This window comes from Hippoglossus stenolepis, chromosome 15 (genome assembly GCF_022539355.2).
Source record: "Hippoglossus stenolepis isolate QCI-W04-F060 chromosome 15, HSTE1.2, whole genome shotgun sequence".
NCBI lineage: Eukaryota > Metazoa > Chordata > Actinopteri > Pleuronectiformes > Pleuronectidae > Hippoglossus > Hippoglossus stenolepis.
The window spans coordinates 24,115,089-24,140,527 of NC_061497.1; the positions used below are offsets into that span (position 1 = coordinate 24,115,089).

The 25,439-nt window shown below is 45.1% G+C and overlaps 2 protein-coding genes across 6 annotated transcripts; both read right to left on the minus strand.

Annotated features, from left to right (window-relative positions):
• Positions 1 to 1,510: 1,510 nt before the first annotated feature.
• On the minus strand, positions 1,511 to 13,657 carry LOC118122591 (hexokinase-4). Of its 2 annotated transcripts, none has more exons than XM_035179406.2 (12): positions 13,560 to 13,657; positions 13,277 to 13,323; positions 10,888 to 11,004; positions 5,426 to 5,588; positions 4,964 to 5,112; positions 4,685 to 4,804; positions 4,363 to 4,458; positions 3,993 to 4,092; positions 3,377 to 3,560; positions 3,011 to 3,166; positions 2,659 to 2,892; positions 1,511 to 2,220 (listed from the first exon to the last, which is right to left on the minus strand). In XM_035179406.2, exons 3-12 carry the CDS (start codon positions 11,002 to 11,004, stop codon positions 2,010 to 2,012), a joined length of 1,530 nt encoding a protein of 509 aa, XP_035035297.2. In that variant the 5' UTR covers positions 13,277 to 13,323; positions 13,560 to 13,657; the 3' UTR covers positions 1,511 to 2,009. The 2 variants fall into 2 exon arrangements, with proteins under 2 accessions (XP_035035297.2, XP_035035298.2); XM_035179407.2 differs by lacking the exon at positions 13,560 to 13,657 and adding an exon at positions 11,821 to 12,009 and having other exon boundaries at positions 13,277 to 13,309.
• A 238-nt stretch (positions 13,658 to 13,895) lies between these two features.
• uimc1 (ubiquitin interaction motif containing 1) lies at positions 13,896 to 24,244 on the minus strand. 4 transcript variants are annotated; one of them, XM_047343610.1, is made up of 24 exons: positions 24,157 to 24,244; positions 23,758 to 23,845; positions 23,387 to 23,514; positions 22,533 to 22,617; positions 22,325 to 22,443; positions 22,081 to 22,167; positions 21,709 to 21,883; positions 21,474 to 21,619; positions 20,598 to 21,299; positions 20,386 to 20,452; positions 20,202 to 20,305; positions 19,977 to 20,095; positions 19,345 to 19,477; positions 18,912 to 19,016; positions 18,611 to 18,666; positions 17,491 to 17,663; positions 17,162 to 17,226; positions 16,970 to 17,084; positions 16,567 to 16,866; positions 16,242 to 16,323; positions 16,041 to 16,143; positions 15,750 to 15,798; positions 15,342 to 15,375; positions 13,896 to 15,148 (listed from the first exon to the last, which is right to left on the minus strand). In XM_047343610.1, the coding sequence occupies exons 2-24, from the start codon at positions 23,810 to 23,812 to the stop codon at positions 14,977 to 14,979; spliced, it is 3,174 nt and encodes a 1,057-aa protein (XP_047199566.1). In that variant the 5' UTR covers positions 23,813 to 23,845; positions 24,157 to 24,244; the 3' UTR covers positions 13,896 to 14,976. The 4 variants fall into 4 exon arrangements, with proteins under 4 accessions (XP_047199566.1, XP_047199565.1, XP_047199567.1 ...); XM_047343609.1 differs by having other exon boundaries at positions 20,202 to 20,308; XM_047343611.1 differs by having other exon boundaries at positions 20,202 to 20,308; positions 23,387 to 23,528; positions 24,157 to 24,198.
• Positions 24,245 to 25,439: the final 1,195 nt, after the last annotated feature.

Here is a 25,439-nt window from a genome sequence, read left to right on the forward strand (position 1 = left end):
AATAAAAGTGTAAAAACTTTATTATATTAGATTATTTTATTAACTGTTTGTCTGATTTTGTTCTTTAAGAAGCACAAAGTGTAAATCTCAGATTTCATTCAGCTCATTAATCTGCTCTGGACTCACACTTTTGTTTATTCGTCTCATTAAATCACTTTTTCTAATCTGCAGCAAAAAACATCTGAAAGATCCAGAGGAGCAGATTCAGGACCTTCTCCTTTAAACCAATCAGTTCACTTTCTGCTGCCGGTGGAGCCTCCAGACCTTTATCCCCAAATTACCTCCAGGCGAGAGGCAGGAGGACGAGGAGGAGGAGGAAGAGGAGGAGGAGGAGGAGGAAGAGGAGGAGGAGGCAGGAGGAAGAAGAGGAGGAGGAGGCAGGAGGGAGGAAGGGGAGGAAGAGGAGGAGGAGGAGGAGGAGGAGGAGGATGAAGAGGAGGAGGAGGAGGAAGAGGAGGAGGAGGAGGAGGAGGAGGAGGAGGAGGAGGCAGGAGAAAGAAGAGGAGGCTACAGCAGGAGGAGGAAGGGGAGGATGAGGAAGAGGAAGCTGCAGCAGGAGGAAGAGGAGGCTGAAGCAGGAAGAGGAGGCTGCAGCAGGAGGAGGAAGAGGAGGCTGCAGCAGGAGGAAGAGGAAGACGAGGCTGCAGCATAAACGAAGGTGAGGAGGGAAAAACCGCGAGGCTGCAGCTCCTGTCCTCTGAGCTTCAGCCTCTGTAACCAACACAACAGCAGCTGGTTCCTTCACGTTCTGTTTCTACTTATTTATATTCATCTATTTATTATTTATACTGGAAACATTTCATTCATGTTCACAAAAACAGTTAATTTAATTTGATGCATTCCCAGTTATTAGTTATTTATTATTTAATCTGTTTTCAGAGCTACACTGGACACACGTTCCTGACGTGTTCCTCACGTGTTCCTGACGTGTTCCTCACGTGTTCCTGACGTGTTCTTCACATTTCTGACGGTTCCTGACATGTTCCTCACGTTCCTGAAATGTTCCTCACATTTTCCTGAAGTGTTCCTCACATGTTCCTAACGTGTTCCTGACGTGTTCCTCACGTGTTCCTGACGTGTTCCTCTCCTGACATGTTCCTGACATGTTCCTGACGTGTTCCTCACGTGTTCCTGAAATGTTCCTCACATGTTCCTGAAGTGTTCCTCACATGTTCCTTAGGTGTTCCTCACATGTTTCTGTCATGTTCTTGTTCCTGACATGCTCTTGAAATGTTCCTGACATGTTCCTCACATGTTCCTGATGTGTTCCCGAAATGTTCCTGACATGTTCCTCACGTTCCTGACGTGTTCCTGAAATGTTCCTGACATGTTCCTGACGTGTTCCTGAAATGTTCCCCACATGTTCCTGTTGGTGTGAACGAGTCGGACCCAACAACCTGCTGCTGTCAATCATGACGTCTCAGCCTGTTTTTATATCATCAAATAACTAATTCAAACCAAACTGATCAGAAACATGAAAACATGAAGAACGGCCTGAAATCACAGAAACCATCTTTGAGAAACATTTATTTAACGTCCACTTTCATTTGTAGTCCCATCTGCTAACATGGAGGAGGCTGGGTTTATGACCTATCCTGCAGAATTTGTAGTCACAGGCAGGAAGTTAAACATTTCAGAAGCTTTCTGATTGGACGGAGAATGAGGAAATGTCCCCGAGTGCATGAGTCATCAAAACATTGTTTAACAGGAACACAGAGATTGAGATAAAAAATACCAGGAAGTTGGTTTTATAACCAGAGAGAAATAAAGAGTTAACACAGGATTCATGTGTTTTTAATGTTTTCATTAAAGCAGCATTTTAATGTTGCTGTTTGAGATTTCCCCAAATTTTCTCTGTTTTATTGTATCTGCTGTTTATTTTGTCATAATATGTTAAATTATAGATTTTTTTATTTGAAGCGAACACAAACTCCCAGATAAAACATAATATTAAATTCTAAACTTTTCATGTTTCCATTTTAACAGTTGTGTCTGTTCCACATCTGTTCTTATTCACCATCCTCCTCCTCCTCGTCCTCCTCCTCTTCCTCGTCGACCTCACCGTCGCTGTCCTCTAACAGCCGGGACTGGAGAGCGAGCCGCTGAGCCACAGCCGTTACCATGGCAGCGCCCTTCCCACTGCCGTCCTCTGAGACCAGGAAGGTGATGCTGCACTTGGGGGCGAGGAGGCGAACAGTCGCCTGGAGCTCGTCACTGAAGCTGCAGAGGGAGGAAGACAATACATATCAAGTATAAATATAACAAACATAAATATTTAGGAAGAATATATGGTGCACACAGAATCGCTTCTGAGGAAATTATAAACGGAAATCGACTGATCTAGAAAAATGTTTATTATTCAAAGGCCTGAGCAGTCGTGGTCCCGCCCATACCACGCTCTCGACCAATCCTGAGTCAGTCTCAGCTGTCAATCGTGACGTCTCAGCCTTTTTTTATATCATCAAATAACGAATTAAAACCAAACTGATCAGAAACAGTTGAACAAACATTTATTTAACGTTTACTTAGATTTTTTTGGTTTGGTCCATGTCCCATCTGTTAACATGGAGGAGATTTATGATCTATACTGCAGCCAGACACCAGGGGGCGATCCAGATGATTTTGTTTAAAGCGCCTCTCCCTCATACGGTCTCTTACTTTGGGTGTTTCCTGTACACCGTCCCGTCCACCCCCACGGTCGTCTTCAGATGGTCCAGCCCACGGTTGACCCGGATGCGGTTGACGATGGTGGCCAGGGCGGCGGCGCAGAGATGAGCCGAGCGTGTGGAGACGACGTCGCAGGCCAGACGCACCACGCGGACGTCCACTGGGTTCCACTTCAGGCCGAGCTCAGTCAGGATGGTCTGAGCGTTGTCCAGGCCGTCGTCCTCCCTGCAGCAGAGACACAGGCAGGAAGTGAGGACGGACAAGATGGAGGACGGTAAAGAACGTGGGAGCGTTTACAGCTCCTGATGAAATAAAAGAGCGGGAGGAAGATTTAAAATCTCACTCTTCGATCTCAGAAATGAACTTCGTCTGGAATTTTCCCGGAGTCCGCAGGGCGTCCGACGTCCGTCCATCGAACAGCAGCTTGTCCTCCGTCATCTTCACGAGCAGGAGACGCACGATTTCACCCAGATACATCCCACTGATCATCTTCTCGAAGCTGCACGAGGAAACGAGAAGTCGTCATTTCTCCTGGAGGTTAAACATCGTTTAGGGGTTTAACCCCTAACCCTTAACTTAACTTAAACTTAATCCAACTCAACTTAAACCAAACTTAAACGTAACTTAACTTAAAATCATTAATTAGTGTGAGTGGCTGCAGAGGGCGCTGTTGCTCAGTAACAGTTCATAGCGTAGCTGTCGTACGTACGTGTGAACTCCAGGGTTGATGGACGTCTCGTCCACCATCACGTCGAACTCTGTCAGGATGTCTTTGAGCGAGCCGTCGTCTCCGAAGCCCCCCCACTCCGTGTTGATGCACATGCGCCCGTCCTCGCCCTCCACGCGCTTCACGTTCTTCATCTCCTCCATGTAACAGGCGTTAGTTCCTGTTCCTGAAGGACGACAGAGGAAATTCACGTGATGATTAAACAGAGGTTTGTTACTTTTACATTCTCAGTCAAAACTTGATGTTTAATAAAACAGTTCAGATCATTGTGACGAGATTAAAGAACCTGAGCAGGAAGACAGATGAAGTCACGAGAAATGAACGAGTCACTAGTTTGTGTTGCTCATGGGTTCGTGGCTCGATGGACGTTACTGGTGGTTTTTGTCTCTTTGAGGTTTTGTGTCATTAAACAAATCCTGTTGATGTTTTGTCTCTAAATGATCTTTTGTGTCTCTTTCGGTTCATTTTGTCACTTTATTTGCTTTTTGTTTCTCTTTGTTGTTGATTTGGTCCGTTGATGATTGTTTTTGTCTCCTTGTAGATGTTTTGTGTCCCTGTGTTGTCAATATTAAGTGTCTTTGTGATTGTTTTACGTTACCGATGATCATGCCGATCTCACAGCTCTGGTCCTTGTAGCCGCAGCTCATCATGGTACCCACCGTGTCATTCACCATGGCAACCGAGCCGATGTCGTAGTCCTGCAGAGAGAGAGAGAGAGAGAGAGAGAGAGAGAGAGAGAGAGAGAGAGAGAGAGAGAGGTGTATTTATATGTTTTCCTATTTATAATCTGAATAACTCGCCCACACAAACTTTCCCTCCGTCTCTACAAAGACAGTTTCACAAGGTTTTGACTCTGAATCAGAAACATCCAGAAATGATTTCACTTAATAAACAAATGTTCAGGTTCATGTGAAATGTGAATTTATCACAGAGTCGATGTCTGAGGTGAGTCTCGGCGTCCCACTGACCGCTCTCCTGTAGATGGCGTCTTTCAGCAGCTGCACTACGTCTTGTCCCTCCACGCCGGAGCAGTTGAAGCCTTTGGTCCAGCGGATCAAGATGCTCTGTGAACACAGGGGTTCGAACGTTTAACACCAAAGACAGAAACGCTTCAAGAAGAAGAAAAGTGACGACACACTGAACCTCACAAAGGAATATTTTAAATTTCTGTGATGCTTTTATTCTTATACATTCTCCTCTCTTGTGTGTGTGTGTGTGTGTGTGTGTGTGTGTGTGTGTGTGTGTGTGTGTGTGTGTGTGTGTGTGTGTGTGTGTGTGTTTGAGTGACACCTTGTCGATTTCTTTCTGCTCACAGGGGAAGGAGAAGGTGAATCCCAGAGGAAGAGTTTGTCCCTTCAGTTTCTGAGAGTGGAGGAAGTCTCCGAGGCAGGCGGCGATGTGGTCGAACAGCTGGACGGAGACAGATGTTTCTTTTAAATCCACAGAAAAAATAACTCAACGAAAGCTGAGTTTACGAATGAAAACAGGAAGGTTATTCAAACACTGAAGGTTTGAACACAGCTTCACTCACGTGTCTCTTTGCTTTAAGTGTATAAAACCGGTTCCCACCTGTTCTCCGGTTCCCAGCATCATTTCCTGCGGGATGGCACAGATCTGACTGTCCATCTTCATCACGCACTGCTGCTCCTCCACCACGCGCACGTGAAGCACACGGAAGTTGGTTCCACCGAGATCCAGCGCCAGGAAGTCGCCTCGCTCTGCCGGGAGGAACAATCATAAAGTTTAGCTCCCTGAACGTAATGATACTTTAAATCATTTCAAAGAAATCAAACCACTTGATATTTGGATTAAAAACAATATTTAAAATCATTTTAAGTTTCCTGACAGAGGAAGTGTTGAATCTTTTCAACTCCATCAAGTTGATTTAATAAGTGAACTCGTGTTTAAAACATTGAAATGATCTGAAAATGAAAACCAAAGACAACTTAAGTTGCATTAACTCAAAATAAATGAACTTCCTGTGTATATTTCTACTTGAACTTCCTGCCGGATGTGTGTGTGAGTGTTTACCCGTCCCGTCCGGCGTGGCCCTGACGAACGTGGGCAGCATCTTCACGGCCGCCTTGTGATGCGAGTGTTTCCCTAAACCTCGGATCAGATCCTTCTTCAGCCGAGAGGAAACGCCCTGCAGCTGCTCCAGAGACAGACTGAAACGCTCCAGGTACGTCTGCACCTGCACATATATATATATATACACAAATAAATGATACACACATTTTTATTAGCTCATAATTAACTTTTATAAAGATTCTGACACGATAATAATAAGCATCCTTTTCTCTGTTTGCTTAAAATAAACAAACATAGAACTGTAAAAAAATCTAGAATTTAAAAGACAAATATATGGAATTGTTCTTACTTTGGATTTGTAAAAGTTTATCTATTCATTAATAATAACATTTTGCTGCATTTATTCATTTTTTTAACTCACATTTGTTGTTTTATTTCATATATTTGGATTTAGTAGTTTTTCATTAAAACAACAAAATGTATATTTATGATGGTACAAACAGATGTAGAACATATATTTGTCATATAAATATTGAAACTGATTTAATTCTGTGGTAGAATAAGGAGACAGAAGGGATTTCATATCTTTCTCCACCAGGGGGCGGTGTTTCCTCTCAGGACTTCAAAATAAAAGCCATGATTAAATTACTCAGGTTGTCCTTTTGACTTAACACAGTGAAATGAACGAGGAAACTAAAGGTTCAGAAGGTTTGGAAATAAAAACAAACTTTTTATTTGCTGGTGTGAAACGATCAAATGATTCTTTCTGTAAAGAAACATGTTTGTGGTTCATGGCTTTAAAATCTGTGCAACAATAACATCTTTGTTCAATTTACTTATAATATGGATCTTGTCAGTGTAACAAAATGAGTTTATGTCTTTGTGGTTGTATTTATTATCTTTGTCAGTTTGTGTGTCTGTGTTCTGTGGTCGACTTATTGCACCGACACAATCGAAACATTTTACGATAAATCAAACTGTATATTTCCACGTGAATAAAAACTCCTGTGAGCAGACACATGAAGCGTCTCCGAGTCGACAGGAAGTGACCCGCCTGGTCCGACATGTTGTGACTCTCTGGAGATGCAGCAACTATTCATACTTCTCTTCCTGTTTTCGTTTCCTTTAAACGCTGGAAACACAGTTTTTAGCAGCTGAGACTAAAAGGTGGAGCGGTGACGGAGCTGCGTCGGGGAAACAAAGCTGCTGGAGAAAAGTTTACTTGAGGCCGTTTCATTCAGGCCACAGGACGGAGGTTCAGAGTATTGTTCACTTCTGAAGTACTGAAGCAGTGGTTCTTCAACCGTTTAGCTTGTGAACCCGAACATTTAAAAATGCATCAGTTAGTTCACGAACACGTCGTTTAACTCTCGGCTCATTTTCCAGTTTCAATGAATCTTTACAAACATGTTCAATGAAGAGACGAGCAGCCAATAGGAACAAAGATCCAGGATCAGCCACCGTGACGTCATCACTGGTTTGTGAGCCTCAGCTTCACATTGTGTTCAGCGCCATCTTGGTTTTTTGAAACCAGAAGTAACCATATTTGGAGGAGCGGGGGGGTGGAGCCTGACTAAGAGCTCGAGGACACACACACACACACCTACACCCTTCACCTGCCCCCATTGGACGGTACCAGCTGTCAATCACACAGTGGTATCCACCCCCTAATGCATCCGGTGCTTTATGGTCTGTTTGACTCTAAATCAGACGTGGGCAAAGTACGGCCCCCGTTGGGCTTTTTAATCCGGCCCGCCGAACTTGTCCAAATATTATTATTGTTTACATTGCTGAGAAACGGCGGGTTCACACGGGACGAGCATTTCTCCGCTGGTCAGCCCCATAGACTGTATATATAAGGTCAGCCCGCGATTCTGCTTTCTCCGCTTGTTGTTGTACCCGTTGAATGTCGGGGTTCGGGGGTAAATGATGGTCTTCATAGCCCCCCCCCCTCTCTTTCTCTCTCTGTCTGTCTGCTTGTGTGCTTGTAGTGGGGGGGCAGAGGGGGACATTTAATTATGTGATTGGGAAAATTGGGAAAATTAAAACTCCAGGACAACAAGGGGAATACAAAGTATGGGATGCATATTTGATCATTTATGTCATATAAAATATGTCATTTATATCGTTTAAAATCATTTTTCAGTGTGTTTCCTGGCGCTATACGCTCGCAGCAAGCGGAAAAAATAGAGGCGCCCTGCACCGACTTTGTTTGGCTCGACTTATGTGTGTGAGCAGACATTCAGCGTCATGAACGCCTACAAAGCCCGTCACAGATCAAAGTTAACGGATCAGCACCTCACATCTATCCTGAGAATTGCCACAACCAAAATAACTCCAGACTTGGATGCACTGGCAAAAATGGGAGATCAACAACACTGTTCCCACTGAAAGTGAAAGTGATGGTGTGTTGCTGCAGCGAGGCTGGAGCCAAATCTCCGACACACAGCCGGCGCGGCTGCTCTAACCTGTTAATGTAGATAATAAAGAAGTTCAAGTGAGGTCATTGGTTTGGGCGCAGGCCTCAGATGTTTGATCAGTCACGTTACGACATTTTTTTGTATTGTTCATGTTCATGCAATTTGTTAAATTGCCTTGCAAATAAATGCTTTGCTACCTGTTAAAGGCCAAATCCTTTCATGTAATGATTTGTACATGTCATTTATATTAGTTCACACAAACACTCATCCATCTGTTCCCGGCCCCTCTGTCAAATCTTAGAACCCATTGTGGCCCGCGAGTCAAACAGTTTGCCCACCCCTGCTCTAAATGATCATAATTTACTAAACTAAACTAAACTCGTTAATGTTTACTGACGTTACAAAGTGAGAAGTGGAGTCACTTTCTCATAGACTTCTATAGAAACTACCAGAGGAGTCGCCCCCTGCTGGTCACTACACAGGAGACAGGTTCCAGGCTTCACTTTCTGGACCCGGAGTCTACGTCTGTTTTTAAAAACACCATGTTTGATACCCGGGGCTCCGCCCTTCTTAATACTCTGTTGATGTTTGTGTAAAACCTTCAGGATCCAGAATAATCCAGAGCAAACACACACATGATGTAAACACACACACACCCTGAGCACTTTGTGAAATATGTGTGGGACGAGTGTGTGTGTGTAGAAACACAAGTTAAATCTAACCTTGACTCAGACTAAACCTTATTGTGACTTTTTCTACTGAAGATGAATCTATTAAAACAAGTGAGAAGTGACAGCAGCTTCAGACCGGTCCTCACAGAGGTAGAAAGAAACGCTGAGGGAGTGGAGGTGCGGAGGCCTCCAGATACACAGGAGGTGCACGTCTTCTCCTCCTTATCTCTGCCTGCCGTGTGTGTGTGTGTGTGTGTGTGTGTGTGTGTGTGTGTGTGTGTGTGTGTGTGTGTGTGTGTGTGTGTGTGTGTGTGTGTGTGTGTGTGTGTGTGTGTGTGTGTGTGTGTGTGTGTAAAGTCGAGTTTCAACACGAGATCACATCAGATGGAATCTTCATGTTGAAACACTCAGTTTCCTCAGTGTGTTTGTGTGATTGTTTTCTTTGGCTGCATCGTGCCCCCCCCATGTCTGAACACAACCTTCTCAGACCAGAGTCCGACATCAACAGGTTTTTAGTTTAAACAGCATCATGGATGGATTTATGATCAGGAGAACTGGACAAAGAACCTTTGTATGAAGTGACAGTTTAAATGCTTTATTTGAAAGAGGATCAGACGTGTTCCTCACATGTTCCTCACATGTTCCTCACATGTTCCTCACATGTTCCTCACATGTTCCTCACATGCTCTGGAGGTTCTGGATGTGAGAACAAATGTCTGAGTCAGTGTCTCTGGACATTTTCTGGAACCAGTCAAATGAAATAATGTGGCCTCACGATTTGAATATTTTTGTCTCAGTTTGTGCAGGTGAACTAAAAACTTGTTGTTCATCATCATCTTGAAAACGACACATCGGAGGGTTTTCTGATTTCATTAGAAAACTGATGTCACTTCCAGAAGAGTCCTAAACGCCGGTTTGAAAGAAAACTGATTCATACGACTGTTTTCCCGTCACGGTGGTTAAACTCTGTTAAAGAGAAAAATCCTGGTTTGAAGTGTTTGGATCAATAATCTGAGCAGGAATATTCAGCCCCTCCTGGACTCTGATTGGCTGCTCTTCATCCTTCTTATTTCACGCTGCAGGTTGAACCATGACCTTCATTAGATCACAGTCATGATGCTGGAATGAAGTCGGCCACGCCCTCATCTGTGACGACCAACAGGAACAAGCGTGTTGTGACACGGCGGCGTGGAGAGAGGGCGAGGCCGAACAATCAGGTTTCACACGAAGGAGAGAAACATCGAGACCTGAAAGAACACGTCTGTGGAAAAGTACCGAGAATATGGAAGAGGAGAAAGAGGAGGAGGAGGAGGAGGAGGAGGGAGAGAGGAGGAGGAGGGAGGAGGAGGAGGAGGAGGAGGAGGAGGAGGAGGAGGAGGAAAAGGAGGAGGAGAAGAAGAAAGAGGAGGAAGAGGAGGAGGAGGAGGAGGAAGAGGAAGAGGAAGAGAGGAGGAGGAGGAGGAAGAGGAGGAGAGGAAGAGGAAGAGGAGGAGGAGGAGGAGAAGAAGAGGAGGAGGAGGAGGAGGAGAAGAGGAGGAGAGGAGGAGGAGGAGGAGGAGGAAGAGGAGGAGGAAGAGGAGGAGGAGAAGAGGAGGAGGAGGAGAGGAGGAAGAGGAGGAGAGGAGGAGGAAGAGAGAGGAAGAGGAGGAGGAGGAGGAGGAGGAGGAAGAGGAGAGGGAGGAGGAAGAGGAGGAGGAGGAAGAGGAGGAGGAGGAGGAGAAGAGGAGGAGGAAGAGGAGGAGGAGGAGAGGAGGAGGAGGAGGAGGAAGAGGAGAGGAGGAGGGAGGAGGAGGGAAAAAAAGGAGGGAGGAGAGAGAAGAGAGGAGGGAGGAGGGAGGAGGAGAGGGGGGAGGAGGAGGAGGAGGAGGAGGAGGAGGAGGAGGAGGAGGAGATTATAAAGGAGATGAGAGGTTTATGTTCATGTCAACAAACATCCACTGATCCGACTGTTTGAGGCTGTTGACATGAAATATAATAATAATAATACCTTGTTGCAACGGCCCTGGATGTGTGTGTGTGTGTGTGTGTGTGTGTGTGTGTGTGTACCTCAGTGAGTGTGTGTGTGTGTTGAGTGTGTGTGTGTGTGTGTGTGTGTGTGTGTGTGTATAGTGAGTGTGAGTGTGTGTGTGTGTGAGAGAGTGTGTGTGTGTGTGTGAGTGTGTGTGTACCTCAGTGAGTGTGTGTGTGTGTGAGTGTACCTCAGTGAGTGTGTGTGTGTGTGTACCTCAGTGAGTGTGTGTGTGTGTGTGTGTGTGTGTGTGTGTGTGTACCTCAGTGAGTGTGTGTGTGTGTGTGTGTGTGTGTGTGAGTGTACCCAGTGAGTGTGTGTGTGTGTGTGTGTGTGTGTGTGTGTGTGTGTGTGTGTGTGTACCTCAGTGAGTGTGTGTGGAGGGATTCCATCCAGGTGAAGTTGATCTCGCTCTCCGCTCATCTTGGCCTTTTTAGAAACCTGAGAGATGTTGTCACCGTTTGGTGCCGAGTCGCTCATCTGGAGAAAAGATGGAAAGAGTCAGATCACACAAATGACAAAACACATTCAATAATATAACATAATATAATGTAATATAACTACTACTGCTACTCCTCTTTAAAAACTCTTGTTTCTGAAATCAGATAACATATTAATTGTGCTAGCTTAATGGCGCTAGATGTCATTGTGTCATTTAAAAACATCTAACACAGAATTTACATTAACAACAAATATGAAAACGAGTTGATTTGCACAAAATGACCGAAACGTGGACAATATGTCCTCTGACTTTTCCTTTAGCGCCACCAGCAGGTCATACTATTCTAATCTGCTAGTAGCATGTTAGCATCACCGAGTATTTTGGCCATATTGAAGAAAATAAAATGCAGGGATTTTGAGAATAAATTCGTAATATCACGTTAATAAAGTCGTAATTTAATGTGAAGAGTCATAATATTTTACATAGTATTTTGTTACTTAAACTTATACTAAAGTATAATTTAACAAGATGCTAAAATTCCTCATTTTAATGCAAGTGACAAACTGATATTTTGAAATTTACAAAATTTACTAAATTCATTCTCATATTTATTTTCATAAGATTGAATCTTTATTCTCGTAGTAATACTTCATATTACTCATATTTTCTTGTAATCTCAGATCTTATTTCCTTTAACTGGCTCTGATACTCGCTAGTACTTTAGTATTTTCACTGTGAGCATATTTGTGCTGACATTAGCATTTAGCTTACATATTGTTTATGTCCACTTTGAGGGCGAGACATATAAAACTCAGCAGAAATCTCTCGGTGATATTAATTAAACTCTCGACCACCTGAGCGGAGCTGGTTGTATTTTACACGCGACGCCTCCGCTCAGACGTTCCTGGAATGCAGTTAGAAATGTGGATTTTGTAGATCTCAGTGAAGATGGTGCCTTCATGTGAGGAACAGACACTTTTCTCAGTAGTGATGAGATTTTAAACGACCTGTTGATGTTCAGCTGAAAGTCAAGGCTCGGATCTCTGAAGTGAAATCACAATAAACACAAATGTCGAATAAAATCATGTGACTTTAAAAGTTTTTCTTTCCACAAACAGGAAACTCCAGTGACACGTGAGAGAGGAAAAAAAAGTCAGAATTTCACTTCCACCTGCTTTTCATCATCAGACTGATCCAAACTAAAACTGTGAAATATCTGACAGACAGAAACAGAAACGCTCAAACGTCAGCTGATCAGAAGCAGAACAGCTGAGACGAGAGAAACGAGCAGGAAACAGAAACTGCTTCACATCAACTCTTTAAAGAAACTGTGGTGAAAACCTCGACAGGTTTCATGTAATGTTTAACTGACGCAGCACCTTCAACTCCGCCTGTTTGAGATCCACCAATCAGAGGTGAATGTTCGGGACCTTGTGTCACATCTCAGAGGCTCCGTCTAATTCGTCCATCGGTTCAATGGGAAACGGAGGATCCGAACTATTTTAGGTCGTAAATGCAAATTACGTAATCGGCCCAAGATGGCGGCGCTCGTATCAGAGATATTTTGGCTTCATATTCGAGGGACTGGAGGCGTGTTCTGTATTTACAGTTTGAAACTGAACGCAGCTGAACCTTCAGCAGTGAGGAGCCTGATGTTTCCTCAGGATCAACAGCTGGATGTGAACACGAGCAGCTGGAGACGCTGTAATGACAAGCTGAAACACACCTGGACCCAGGATCCAGGTGTGTTACAGCTGAACGTGACATAGCTGAAACACACCTGGACCCAGGATCCAGATGTGTTACAGCTGAACGTGTTACAGCTGAAACACACCTGGACCCAGGATCCAGGTGTGTCACAGCTGAACGCACGTGTTTCAGCTGAAACACACCTGGACCCAGGATCCAGAACTGAGTCTGAACGTCTCGTTTCTCTCAGATCAGTTCAGGCTCCTGCTCCAAACGCCTGCAGGCGAAAACACAACAGACCGGTCGGATCATCAGCAAGAGACAAGAGATCCTGAGGTGTGATCGACATGAGCCTCCTGAGAGAGGAGCTCTCACACAGCAGGGGGGGGGTCAATGTGGGGCTCAGGGGCCGCTCAGGGGCCGCTCAGGGGCCGCCCTGTTAAAGAGGAGGCAGAGGAGAGAGAGAGGCAGCTGATCTGCTGCTGTCTGAGGAGAATCACTGAGGAGGAGCTTCAGTTTTCTTTTTCAAAAGTTTTCAAAACTTCTCAGACAGAATAAACAGCTTCAATAAAAACTCTTCATCATGTTAAAATCAGTCTTTTCAAAGTAAAAGCCTCTCACCTGTGCGTCCTGCGCGTCCGACAACTTCTCACTGACAGACTCACTTCCTTAAAGAGAGAGAGGGAGAGAAGGGGGTGGGGGAGACAGACAGAGAGAGAGAGAGAGAGAGAGAGAGAGAGTTGACACCCTCTGCTGCGCGTCACTGTCGAACACGTGGATGCGCTTCACTTCTCTGCCGCGCGTAAAGACGCGTAAAGACGCGTAAAGATGCCGGATGCTGTGGTTCACAGGTGATTGACAGGTGGTTGACAGGTGATTGACAGGTGGTTGACAGGTGAGTTACCTGGGAGGACACCGGGCTGAGGTGATGATGGTGACCGGTGGAGGCGGAGGGAGAAGCGGATCAGCTGAGTCTGTCTCCGCCCGTAAAGATCCGGGAGCGGATCCTGGATCGGATCTAAAAGAGAGCCCTCTGACGTCACTGGGCTGAACTTCACTCTGACTTTATTATAGTAAAATATCATTAAATGTACAAAGTGTCAATCATCACCAGCAGAGGATGTGGACTTTTAAAATAAACTCATGACAAAACTCTTCAGTGACTTGTTTCTGTGTCCAACAGAAAAAGATTATTCTAGTTTTTATTGATTGATGAAAACCAAATAACTCAAGTGTTGTATCGTGTTGTGTTAAAAATGTTTTAATCATATTTTTTATTGACATTTGTAGCTATTAAATTAAAAAATTACATTTTAAAAACAATTATAAAAAAGACAAACTCAAAATCTACAAAGAATCTTCAGACGAGTGGATTTATTTGATTCTGGACTTTTGATCACTTGAGTTGATGAATTCTCTTGAACTGCTCCGAACAAATTAGATTCTACAAACAACTGACGGCAGGTTACAGGACAATATCCAGTAAATCTGTATCTTAATTATTAGAAAGTGTTATTTACTGAGTTTATTCGCAGTGACTGTGTTTGACTTATAGCGGAGACACTTGATGTCCTGGACAGAGTCTGTCCCACTTTGAGTCCTGAGGTAAATGAAGGTTCAGATTCACGCGTGATGATTGTTCTTCGTTTCTTTGTCTTTGACGCGGTTGATGAAACCGAACGTTGTGACAGAGTCTCACAGGAAACCTCAGGTCGACGGTTTGCAGCCGAGATGTGATGACACAGGAGATCGTCTGAGGTTCTACAGTTGAGACAACGAGCCGGTGCCGTGTCGTCAGACGTCGTCCGTCAAGGAGCCGACATGTTTGTTTCAGTGCATCACAGTGACTTTACTTCTGAGTCACACAACTGGCAAATTCAGTCTAAAGTGCAGATACAGGTTAAAGGTCATAGACAGAAAATGACAAAAGAAAACAACAGGTACAGTAAAAGGTTTCTTGAGGATGATTTTAAAAACTGGTCCACGCTGTTTGATAACTGTGAGCATGAAAATTCATGTAAATGTGCTCAGACGTGGGGGAGACCTTTCAGATCAGGGTGGTGTGTGGATGCTTCTGTTGGACAGACGGAGGTTGACACAAACATCTTCAACGCAAAACAGAAACACAAAAAACACAGAGTGGCACAGAAATTTGATTTTTCCACATTGAGACGTTCACCTGCTTAAAAATCCATCAGGAGGAAAAGTCTCTCGTCTTCATTGTCACTTCACGTCCGACCTGATAAATCTGCAGGTTCTATTTAAGGCTCTGGTTTCTGATGTTTTCAGTCCTGGAGACGTTTGTCCTCTCGAGCTCGTCCTCATCTCCGTCTGTGGCTCGGCTTCTTGGCTCGCTGCTGCCTCCTGAAGTCGATGAGGCAGCCGGTGGCCTCTGAGATGGGGGTGAAGGATCTGATGGGAGAGTTGCTGATGCTCAACGCTCGCACGCCGTCCTCCTCTTCATCGTCGTCGTCCCGCAGGTCGATGACCTCTCTAAACGTGAAGTGACAAACGCCAACATGAAACCAGCTGAAACTCAACTTCCTGTTTAATTCAGCTGCTGCCTCGTTACTGTTTAACACGTTTTACACATTTGAACTGAACAACGTTAAATGAGCTTTAATAATACTTCTTTAATAATACTTTAATATCTTTATTAATAGATCACGTCTCTAAGTTTTCTTACTCCGGCTGGATTCTGGTTCCTGACGGCCCGGCTTCTGAAAACAAAACAAAACAACAATACGTCCGTCAATAAGATTTATTCTCGTCTCAGGCTGCAACAACACTTCTGGAAGTCGATCATGATCTGAGAGTTTGACCTGTGAACCAGGAAATCTAAGATCGGAACGAAACCGATTTATCGTTTGGCCGATAAAAGATTCTTCATTTATGTTTGATGATATGAAAACTTTATTTTACAGAACAAATGATGCAGAATAGATTTAATTAAAGTTAAATATATGTTTTTTTCTATTTTAGTTTTATAAACTTGTTTTAAACTTGAGCGTTGTGATGTGGATGCAGCCTGAAGCAAACAGACTCGTGTGAGAACTGAACCTGGAGAAACTTTGAAGAAGATGCAGAGACTCACCTGATCCTCTGTTTTCTGTTTGTTCCAGAGCTGAGAGCAGATTTCCTCTCTGGAGAGTCAGAAATATAACAGAGAGAAACTTTATTAAACAGTTCAACATACACTGAGCTCGTCGGGAAAAGAAAAATACACTGTCGGACTCTACTCTGCACAAAGTATACGCGTCAATAAGTAATGACTTCATTGTCGCAGGATTCTGATGAACAACAACATCGTCGTCACCAGTCGTCAGTTTGTTTCTGTTCTGTTGCCGCTGCTGTCGTTTGGATCCTCAGCGATAACCAGACTCACGGTTTCAGACTTCAAGGTTCGGCGCTGGAGGCACAGCTCAGTGTGTCGGTTGTATTCTCTCAGAGAAAACTTCTTCTGACAGATGAAGCATTTCTCTTGGTTCCTGCAGAACATGAGACAAAGTAAACTGAATTACAGATGAACAGTTAAACACAGATAAACACGGAGCGGGTCCAGGTCAGATCCACAGGCTGCGTTTACCTGCTGCTGCTGACGGAGTCGTTTGTCTCCTCGGCTTCAGCGACCTCTGCTCTCCGTCTCTTCCTTCGAGGCTTCGACGACACTAAAGTGGAGAGACGCACTTTAAACCATCGACACAACGTAAACTAGACAAGAAGTCACTTCCTGACAAGGAAAGACGCAACGCAGCAGAGGAAACTGACATCACTTTAAACAAACTGAGGATGTCCGAGGGTAAATAGAAAAGCAACTGACCGATGAAAGGAATAAAATAACTGGTACAGTTTGATATGAGACGTTATTAGAGACAGATTTGCTTCCTGTGATGAAGGAGAGATTCTCTCACCTCCGGGCTCCCTCTCGTCCAGCACGGCCACCTCTCCGTCGCAGTACGCCGCGTGCCACTCGATCTTCGTCACCGGGAAGGACCCCTGACAGATGGGACAGTCCACGCAGGCTTCAGGACTCGGGGGGGCGGCGCCAGGCTCCACTTCTGGAGACTTCGGCCTCTGCAGCCCTCTGACCTTCGTCTCCTCCACATCTGGATCCACGCCGTCCTCCTTTTCCTCCTCCCCTTTCTTATGTGGACGTCCAGCATCAGCGCCGCCGACAGGGACGTTTCCCTCCTTTGGGCCACAGACTGCGGCTGAAAACGCAAATATTATTATATAAAAATTATACATTAGTAATATTAATCAACTATCAATGCTAAATAAAAGGTTTTCTCTTCGTTAAGCGCTCAAGCTCACCGTCCACCTCCATCTCCTCCTTTCCCTCCTGCGGCGGCGGCGGCTCGACCGCAGCTGGAGGATCGTCTCGAGGAATCATCTGGACCTCAGGGAGATCCGGACGTTCAGGGCGGGGCTGCAGGGAAACAGAAGCATATTTAAAATCTAAAATTAAAAAGGAGAAGAGAAAGTTGAGATCTTTATTGTACTCACCTCTGCTCCAGCGTCAATCATCATATCTTGTGTTTCATCGTCATCGTTGTTACTCAGTTGAGTTTCTGTTGTTGGAAGTAAAAGAAAAACATTTAACAGTCGTCACATCAGTGTCAAGAGTCATAACGTTTTCCAGCAGATGGACGTTTGGACTTCAGGAGGTCACAGTGACCTTTGACCTTCAACCACCAAAATCTAATCATCAGTTGTCAGAGTCAGAATGTGTCTGTTGTCAAACGACTGACGAACAACTTCAAATCATGAGTTTATGAAAGTGAGACTGTCGTTTATCTTAATGAGTCGTCAGTTGAAGTGAGATGTTTCAGTACCTGGACAAACGTCACAGTCGTCAGTATCCATCTGTCCTTCTTCTCCTCCCTCCCTCTTCTGCTTCGCTGCCTCCTCCTCTTCCTCTCCTTCCCTCTGCTCCGCTCCCTCCTCCTCTGCCTCAGCTGGAGGAGACTCCTGACTCTGGTTTTTCTTCCTCAACCTGATACCTCGTCTGGAAACGTGAGGAAAGTCGTCGTAGTTCAGACGCAGCCGAGAGAAAAGAGAGGGAAGGAAAGACAGAAGTTTGTTGAGTTAAAACAAACTGAGCAGAAGTCTGGTCACAGTTAGTACTGACACCAAGTGGAAAACAGACGTTACTGCAGGTAGACAAGTGTTTAGTTTCTCTGAAGCTGTTTTCGTGAACTCCAGAAAATTATATCTATATATATATTTAGTGTTTGTGAAGCAGCAGCAGCAGGTTGTCGGGTCCGACTCGTTCAAACAGGAACATGTGGGAACATCAGGCGAGGGGCGGAGCCTGTAGAGCAGCAGGGGCGGAGCCTGTAGAGCAGCAGGAGGCGGGACATGACGTATAAACTCTGCTGTGGAAAGATCAGTGTTGTTGTTTACAGCTCATCCACACCGGCGTCGGCCCTCATCACCAGAAGATCTGGAACCTCCTCGTGTTTCCAAGTGGACGTCTTCGTCTTCTACGTGTACGGCTCCTCTTCTTCATCCTGAGATGTTTGAGTTCTTCCAGCTTCACGTCCGTCACGTGTTAGAAACCTCATCAACACGTCCACTCACTCACTGGGAAGCTTCCACACATTGTCCTGCTGTTTCCTCACATGGACTCACGAGGACATGTTACACACATTTTATTAGGAGGCTGCAGGAGAAGATCCAGAAAATCTCCAGACTGACATTTGTTCTCACAGACAGAACCTCCAGAACATGTGAGGAACATGTGAGGAACATGTCAGGAACATGTCAGAGCTTCAGTTCAGGTCTGAAAACAACTTGAATCTGCAGCGTGACCCTGATGATGATGATGATGATGATGCTACGTCTTCATCACATGGTTTGTGTTTGAAAGAAGCTTTTTTTACGTCATGTGAATAAATGAATTCTACACTGTGACCAGTTTCTTATTGAACTGAACCACAGGAGGAGTTTTACCTTCGAGGAACAAGACGTTGAGGAGACTCAGCAGACGACTCAGGTGAAGGAGATCTCTGGGAAGAAAAGATCAGTTCAGTCATTTTATTTCAAACATAAAGAAACAGGAGCTAAAACCAAGAGTTTGAGACCGAGGCTGAAAGGAGGAGCAGCAGCGATGGACAGTCTGAGGTCAGTGATTCCTTCATTCAGGGTTTTATAAACATTAGAGCATGAAAACATTTGGAAGTAATAAGACTGATTTTAAAACGTTAAACCTTAAGATGAACAGAATATGTGTCATTTAACATCCCGGTCGTACCTCAGGCTGTGGCAGGACGGCGTCCCCCCACGGCGCCTTCCTCAGCAGACGCCGCTGAGCCTGTTTCAGACTCTTGTCGTAAACGTCCATCTGAGCCAGGATCACCTGAGAGAGAGAATATCTTTGTGAGGATTTCAACATATACAGACATTAAGTAAATTGGTTCATTTCATCACTTTAGTCTCTCGTCTGTGAAAATCCTTAATTTCTGTCATGATTCAAAACACAGAGAAATTATCATCACACTCATACTGATGATCAATATTTCAACGTTTTCAAATTCTCAGTTAATGACGTGAAACAATGAGAAGAATAAATCCTCACATTTAACAAACACTTGACATTTTTGCTTAATTGGAAACAATTTTGATAATCAATGAATTTCTGTTGATCAACTATTGATTGTAACTTTACTCTGAATGAAACCGATCACCTGAGTGTAGGCGTCTGGGTCCAGGCCCCGGGGACAGAAGGGAACCCCCCAGTAGTACTGAACCGTCGGCCCGGCTGCAGGCGGAGCACCCGCCCCCCCGCTGCTGACGGGCTGGAGCTGTCGCTCTGCGGAGCTGCAGGAACATGGATTCTGTTGGTTAGTCCGGTGCGTTGCTGACAGGACACCTTGGTGTACAGCGTTTACGTGTATGGAATGACTCAGGGGGTAGAACGGGTCGAGGTTTGATCCCCGAACCCAGATCCTCAAATTTGCCCTGACGGCTGCGCTGTCAGTGTGTGAATGGAATGTATCACTATATATAAAGAAGCAAAGACGTATGAACGTTTGAATATATAAATAAATAAACTCTGCTTTGTGGACGTTGCACAGAAACAGATTTGATCAGAAAATTCTGGAGTCAGACGTCCTGCAGCCATTTATATCAACACCGATGACCTAAACTGCTGTTTGACTCTAAGAGTAACTTGTGTGACTAATTAAAAACGAAAAGCTAAAGCACAACCTCAGTTAAGAGTCAGATTATATTTGAATGTGTCTGATAATCGATGTGATCAGAGGATCCGTCGGATCAATGAGCTCTGACCCTCTCAGGTCGGCTGTGTGTTCTCTACCTGCTCCTCCGCTCTGCTCCTGGAGAAGCTGCAGAGTCGTGGTTCAGGGAGGAAACCTGAACCTCTGCCCGGCCAGCAGCTCTCTCCTCTGGGAAGACCGGGCTCGGAGAACCTGCCGGCTGCAACAGACGGACGCAGGAACGATAAGAAAGAATGTATTTTCTTAAAATGCTTTTGAAACCATAAACACAAAGTGAGGGGAGGGAGGAGAGAGAGACTCTGTACCGTGACGTCCTCGTCCTTGTCAGACCAGACGAGCGTCATATCGCTGGTCAGCTCCGTCTCTGCTGCGTTCAAGTCTTCAGGTGTTTCAACCAGCTCCTGTGAATCTTCTGGAACCAGGAGACAGCATCAGAAATGTTCACACAACACATCCTCATGATAAAGAGCGTGTGACGTTGCACTGTACCTGACAGAGACGACACGGTGATCATGTTCGACCTGACGTCGTCCTGATGAGGGTCAGGGTTGCAGGGCTGTGATCCAAAACAGAGAAGAAGAGAGAAACAAGCAGGAAGTGAGAAAGTGTCTGGATGTTCTGGAGATCAATATGACAGAAAAATCATGAATCAAGTCTTCACCTGAAAGATTCTAAACTCAAAACACATAAAAGTAACTCACCTGCGTCGGCCTCTGAGAAGACTCCTCGCCGGCGGCTCGACTCACTTCCCTGTTTGACCTTTCGACCTCTGAAGGAACCACAGACGTCTTCGGCTCGTCATCACTGACCTCTCGTCCACTCCTGCCGAACACCGGACTCGAAGAAGGGCCGTGACTCGGCTCAGCGGCTCCTCGGTGCGTCTCTGAGAAGACGGGGCTGCCGCAGATCGGTGATCTCTCTGGGGGAGGGGGAGGGGCCGGGCTCCTTGGGAAGACGGGGCTCTGAGCCCGACAGGAAGTGGTCCTCACAGAGGAGGTTAAACTCTCCTGAGAGGAGGAGAACTCCAACCCTGAGTTTTTACAGACACTGACGAGAGGTTTGCAGGCACTTGGAGTCGTCTCACGTTGAGAGTTCCTGCCAAACACGGGACTTCTCAAATACTCGAGACTCTGCGTAAGCTGCGTTTCTTCATCGTCTCCCTGCAGAGAGACAGGACTCTTCGGACAAGACGTGAGGTTACCGGGGCTTCTGGGAAACGTCGGGCTCTTGGGTAGAGCGGGCAGAGACGTCCGAGGGGAGGCACAAGTGTCCTGAGAGCACAATACAAACCCTGAGCTTCTGCAGGTTTCCAGCAGGTCCTGACTGAGCCGCGGGACGTGAACCAACGCCCTGCAGTCAGTGGACAGGAAGACGGGCGATTTACAGAGCAGAGAGTCGTCGATCTGCGCCGAGTCAGAGAAAACACAGAGCTGCAGCTATTACACCGACAAACTCAGATAAATGAAATGGTCAGAAATTCTTCAGATCATCAAATAATATTCTAAATTATTTTATTAAGCAAAATCATTGTTCATTTTTCCTAGAGACTGTAAATAAAGATGGAGGATTCGTCCGACCTGCGGTGAGTCCAGAGGCTGGGAGCTGCCGGGCGATGCCTGAGAGTCGATCTTCTGGGAAACGTCTGACGTCTCGAGAGGAATTCCTTCTTTCCTTTTCCGCTTTTTATTCCTGTTCTTTATTTCATCTCCAGCTCCTTTTGTTTCTGGGAAGAAAGCACAGGAAGATTTTTAAGTTCTTCACAGTTTGATTATAAATCAGAAGTTTGCGACTGTTGGTTCTCCGGTGACTCACCTTGGGTCAGGTCTATCTCCGGCGTACAGACGTCCTTGGAGGCTCCCTGGTCGATGGACGGCGTCCTCATCCCATTTGAGCACAGGAGCTTCCGTCGGGAGCAGAGTCTGAGCGAGGCGTGGGCGAGGAGGCTTTGACTCTGGGATGGCGGGCACGGCTGAGTCTGGCCGACCATCTACGAGAGAAGAAGAAGGGAATGACACCACGGAAAGGTCGGCCCAGAAAATAATTCCAAAATGTTTGTTTGAAACCGACTCTGGTATCAACGATTTAATTTGAACCTGGATTTTTGATTTATTGAGGAAAATGGACGACAAATGAATCAATCGGAAAATCATCCGTGAGTTAAAGCTTTAAATCTCGTGTCATTACATTTAAGGGTGGTTCTGAAGGCAGCGGCCTTTTGGAACCGGGTCCGTGTCGGTTAAAAAACCTGGATCCACGAAGCCTGTTTTGTTTCTGTGAGTGAAATAAAAACACTTTTTCATTCCTGACAAACAAACTGATTATAAACAGAATCAATGAGAGGATTTGAAAGGATCAGAAAAGCAGAACCAGATTCAGATTTGAGGTAAAACTCAAACTTGATGACATTCATCTCAGGATTCGTGCTCACGCTCTCTTCGATGGCTTTCATCATGGCCTCCTCTTCCCGCTGCAGCTGGAGCGCCGTGTTGCTGGCTTCCTGTTCGCTCAGACGCAGAGCCAGGTCCATCATCTCCTCCTCAGTCATCTCTGGAAACAAATTTACAAGATTCACAAAATTTTATCTAAAACTCGGAGTAAACGTTTAGAATTTATTCTGAAACTCTGTGGTTTCGTACCTTTGGGTTGGCTTTGGGTTTCCCGCTCTCTCCTGCGACTGTTTCGAGCTGATGGCGGCGACAGAAGCGATGACGAGAGCTCGTCCTGGAAAAACAAGAAACAGCTTCAGTTCAGAGTTTTGTTCTTTATAACCTGTTAGACCAGAAGGACTCGGTTCCTCCAGAGTTTAAACATTTAAAAATGAGCCTGTGTTTGTCTCAGCTGACAGCAGAGAATAGTCTCAGTTCTCTAATAGTCTCAGTTCTCTAATAATCTCAGTTCTCTAATGGTTTCAGTTCTCTAATAGTCTCAGTTCTTTAATAGTCTCAGTTCTTCTCAATTCTCTAATAGTCTCAGGTTCTTCTCAGTTCTCTAATGGTCTCAGGTTCTTCTCAGTTCTCTAATGGTCTCAGTTCTCTAATGTCTCAGTTCTCTAATAGTCTCAGGTTCTTCTCAGTTCTCTAATGGTCTCAGGTTCTTCTCAGTTCTCTAATGGTCTCAGGTTCTTCTCAGTTCTCTAATGTCTCAGTTCTCTAATAGTCTCAGGTTCTTCTCAGTTCTCTAATGTCTCAGTTCTCTAATGGTCTCAGGTTCTTCTCAGTTCTCTAATAGTCTCAGGTTCTTCTCAGTTCTCTAATGGTCTCAGTTTCTTCTCAGTTCTCTAATGGTCTCAGGTTCTTCTCAGTTCTCTAATGGTCTCAGTTCTCTTCTCAGTTCTCTAATGGTCTCAGGTTCTTCTCAGTTCTCTAATAGTCTCAGGTTCTTCTCAGTCCTCTTCTCAGTTCTCTAATGGTCTCAGGTTCTTCTCAGTTCTCTAATGGTCTCAGGTTCTTCTCAGATCTCTAATGGTCTCAGGTTCTTCTCAGTCCTCTACCTTCCCCTCCCGGTCGTCCCCAGACTCCAGCTCCTGTGTGTTGTCGTCGATGATGATTTCCGTGGGGACGTTCGTCGCCTCCTGGACGATTTGTTTCCTCACAGACATTCTGTTCTGCTCCTGAGAGACTTCAACACAAAGACTGAAAATACACAAGATGCTTTTCTTTTAACGCCTTGTGTGAGTTCTACAGCTCAGATCTGTCACTCACACGTTGTGAGTGACAGATCTGATCTGAACCCTGACGTGACACCAGATCTGCTTCTGTTCTAATAATCACAGTGAAGACCTCAGGGTCCAGAGAAGCTTCCTCCAGTGTTAAACAGCAGATACAGTCAGTTTACCTGATGATGAAGATGAAGAGTGTTTACCTGATGAAGATAATAATGATGATGATGAAGAGTGTCCTCCTCTTCCTCCTCTCATCTGTCCGGAGGCTCGACCACAACACACCAGCCTCTGTTGTGAGTTCAAGAGTCAGAGACACGAAACAAGTGAATCCAGGTGAAATCTTTACGTGTTAAATCACATCTCGAGTTTCAGGGTTCGAATCTTCAGCTTCAGGTGAAATGAGCCTGAACGTCAGAAACACATCGAGTGACGAGGAAGCAACTGAGGACGAGACAGAAACACGCGAGACACGAGCCAGCGTCACTTCCGCTCGGAATCAAACTGTGGGACGGAATCAAACCACGTCTCTAACGGGTTGTAACTTCCCCAGTTGGTGGAAACAGCAGCGAACACAGGGAAACCAGTAGAAAACCACTCACAGCACAGATCACTGGGATTTCGCGGCGCCATGTTTGTTTCTGGGCACGTAATCACGTGACAGCTGCGTCACTGACGTAGGGCTACGCAGCTGACGCGGTGCCTTCGCGGACTGTCTGGTGTTTTCATGGTGCATTCACGGACTTTACAGTTTATTCGAAAATAATTAGTTTTAAAAATATTTTAAATACATTTCTTTATTTTTGTCATATATTTATATTTTAATAAAACTATTAACTAAAACCATGTGACCACAGCGACCCAATAAGAAGAGGGCTGTTAGTCACAACGATGTCATGTCACTGCTCTGCAGAAGACACACGGTTATCAATTATCAATCCACCAATTAATATAATATATATATATATTATATATTATATAATCTATAATTTCAGAGGCCATGTTTCGCAGTATAGAAACACAGCATATAACTCTAGACTATCTGGGAACTGTCAGCACTCATGTTGATGGGTTGCATCAACATGAGTTGTAGGATTGTTGGTAATTAGAATAACAACAGTTTTACTCCCTGTTGGGGAATCGAACCCCAACGTGGTGGTTCTGTCCACCATACAGGCCGTGAAAGTCACTACCATGACCACGCCCACTCAATCGATCGACTGCCGATGATATCGTACCGTTTAGCTGATTTCAGAAAAGCACTGAACTGCGAACATCCTCCAGGTTTTCTCCCCGGGACAATATGTGTGAATTTAATAGTCTGAGTGAGACGCTCCGAAGCCAACCTGCTGCCCCCATGGAAAAGAGTGGAAACTGTGGAAAAGAGTTCAGACTCCAGACATTCTACGGAGTTCACGTCTGAATACAACTTATGTCAAACCCTCGTTAATTCAAAACACTCAGAGCAACGACTCCACAAGTCTTTACCCCATTCTGTCACCACCGGTGTGCCCCAAGGCTCTGTGCTGGGGCTCCTTTACTTTGCATTCCACACCACATGCTTGGGTTCAACCAAGTCATTCACTGGCTGCAGCGTTCCACAGTCCGTGATGTTTCTCTTATGGTGGATTCTTCGCTCTTTGAGCAAACTGATGGTGGAAGTGGTGATAAAAACCCTGCAGCCAACCTACAGTCAGGTCACGACATGCAGGGTGTGGGTAGAAAAAACGGAGACCTTTCACGTGTGATGACAACGTGATAACCACTACTCTTCGGAAACTGATCCGATCTCTGCACAAGAAAACCCATGACGACAGAGTTCTGTGAAGAAGTGAAGATGTTCAGTTTCCTCTCAGAGCAGCACGTTGTCATTTACTCTTAAAGG

Coding starts and splice junctions, on each gene's coding strand:
- LOC118122591 (XM_035179406.2), bottom strand. CDS start 11,004: ATGAGCGACTCGGCACCAAACGGTGACAACATCTCTCAGGTTTCTAAA. Junction 5,589..10,887: donor CTCCACACACACTCACTGAG/GTACACACACAC, acceptor ATATATGTGCAG/GTGCAGACGTACCTGGAGCG. Junction 2,221..2,658: donor GTGTACAGGAAACACCCAAA/GTAAGAGACCGT, acceptor CTCCCTCTGCAG/CTTCAGTGACGAGCTCCAGG.
- uimc1 (XM_047343609.1), bottom strand. CDS start 23,812: ATGAGAGGAGGAAGAGGAGGACACTCTTCATCATCATCATTATTATCT. Junction 20,096..20,201: donor ACAAGGACGAGGACGTCACG/GTACAGAGTCTC, acceptor CGTCTGTTGCAG/CCGGCAGGTTCTCCGAGCCC. Junction 16,144..16,241: donor GACTCCGTCAGCAGCAGCAG/GTAAACGCAGCC, acceptor CATGTTCTGCAG/GAACCAAGAGAAATGCTTCA.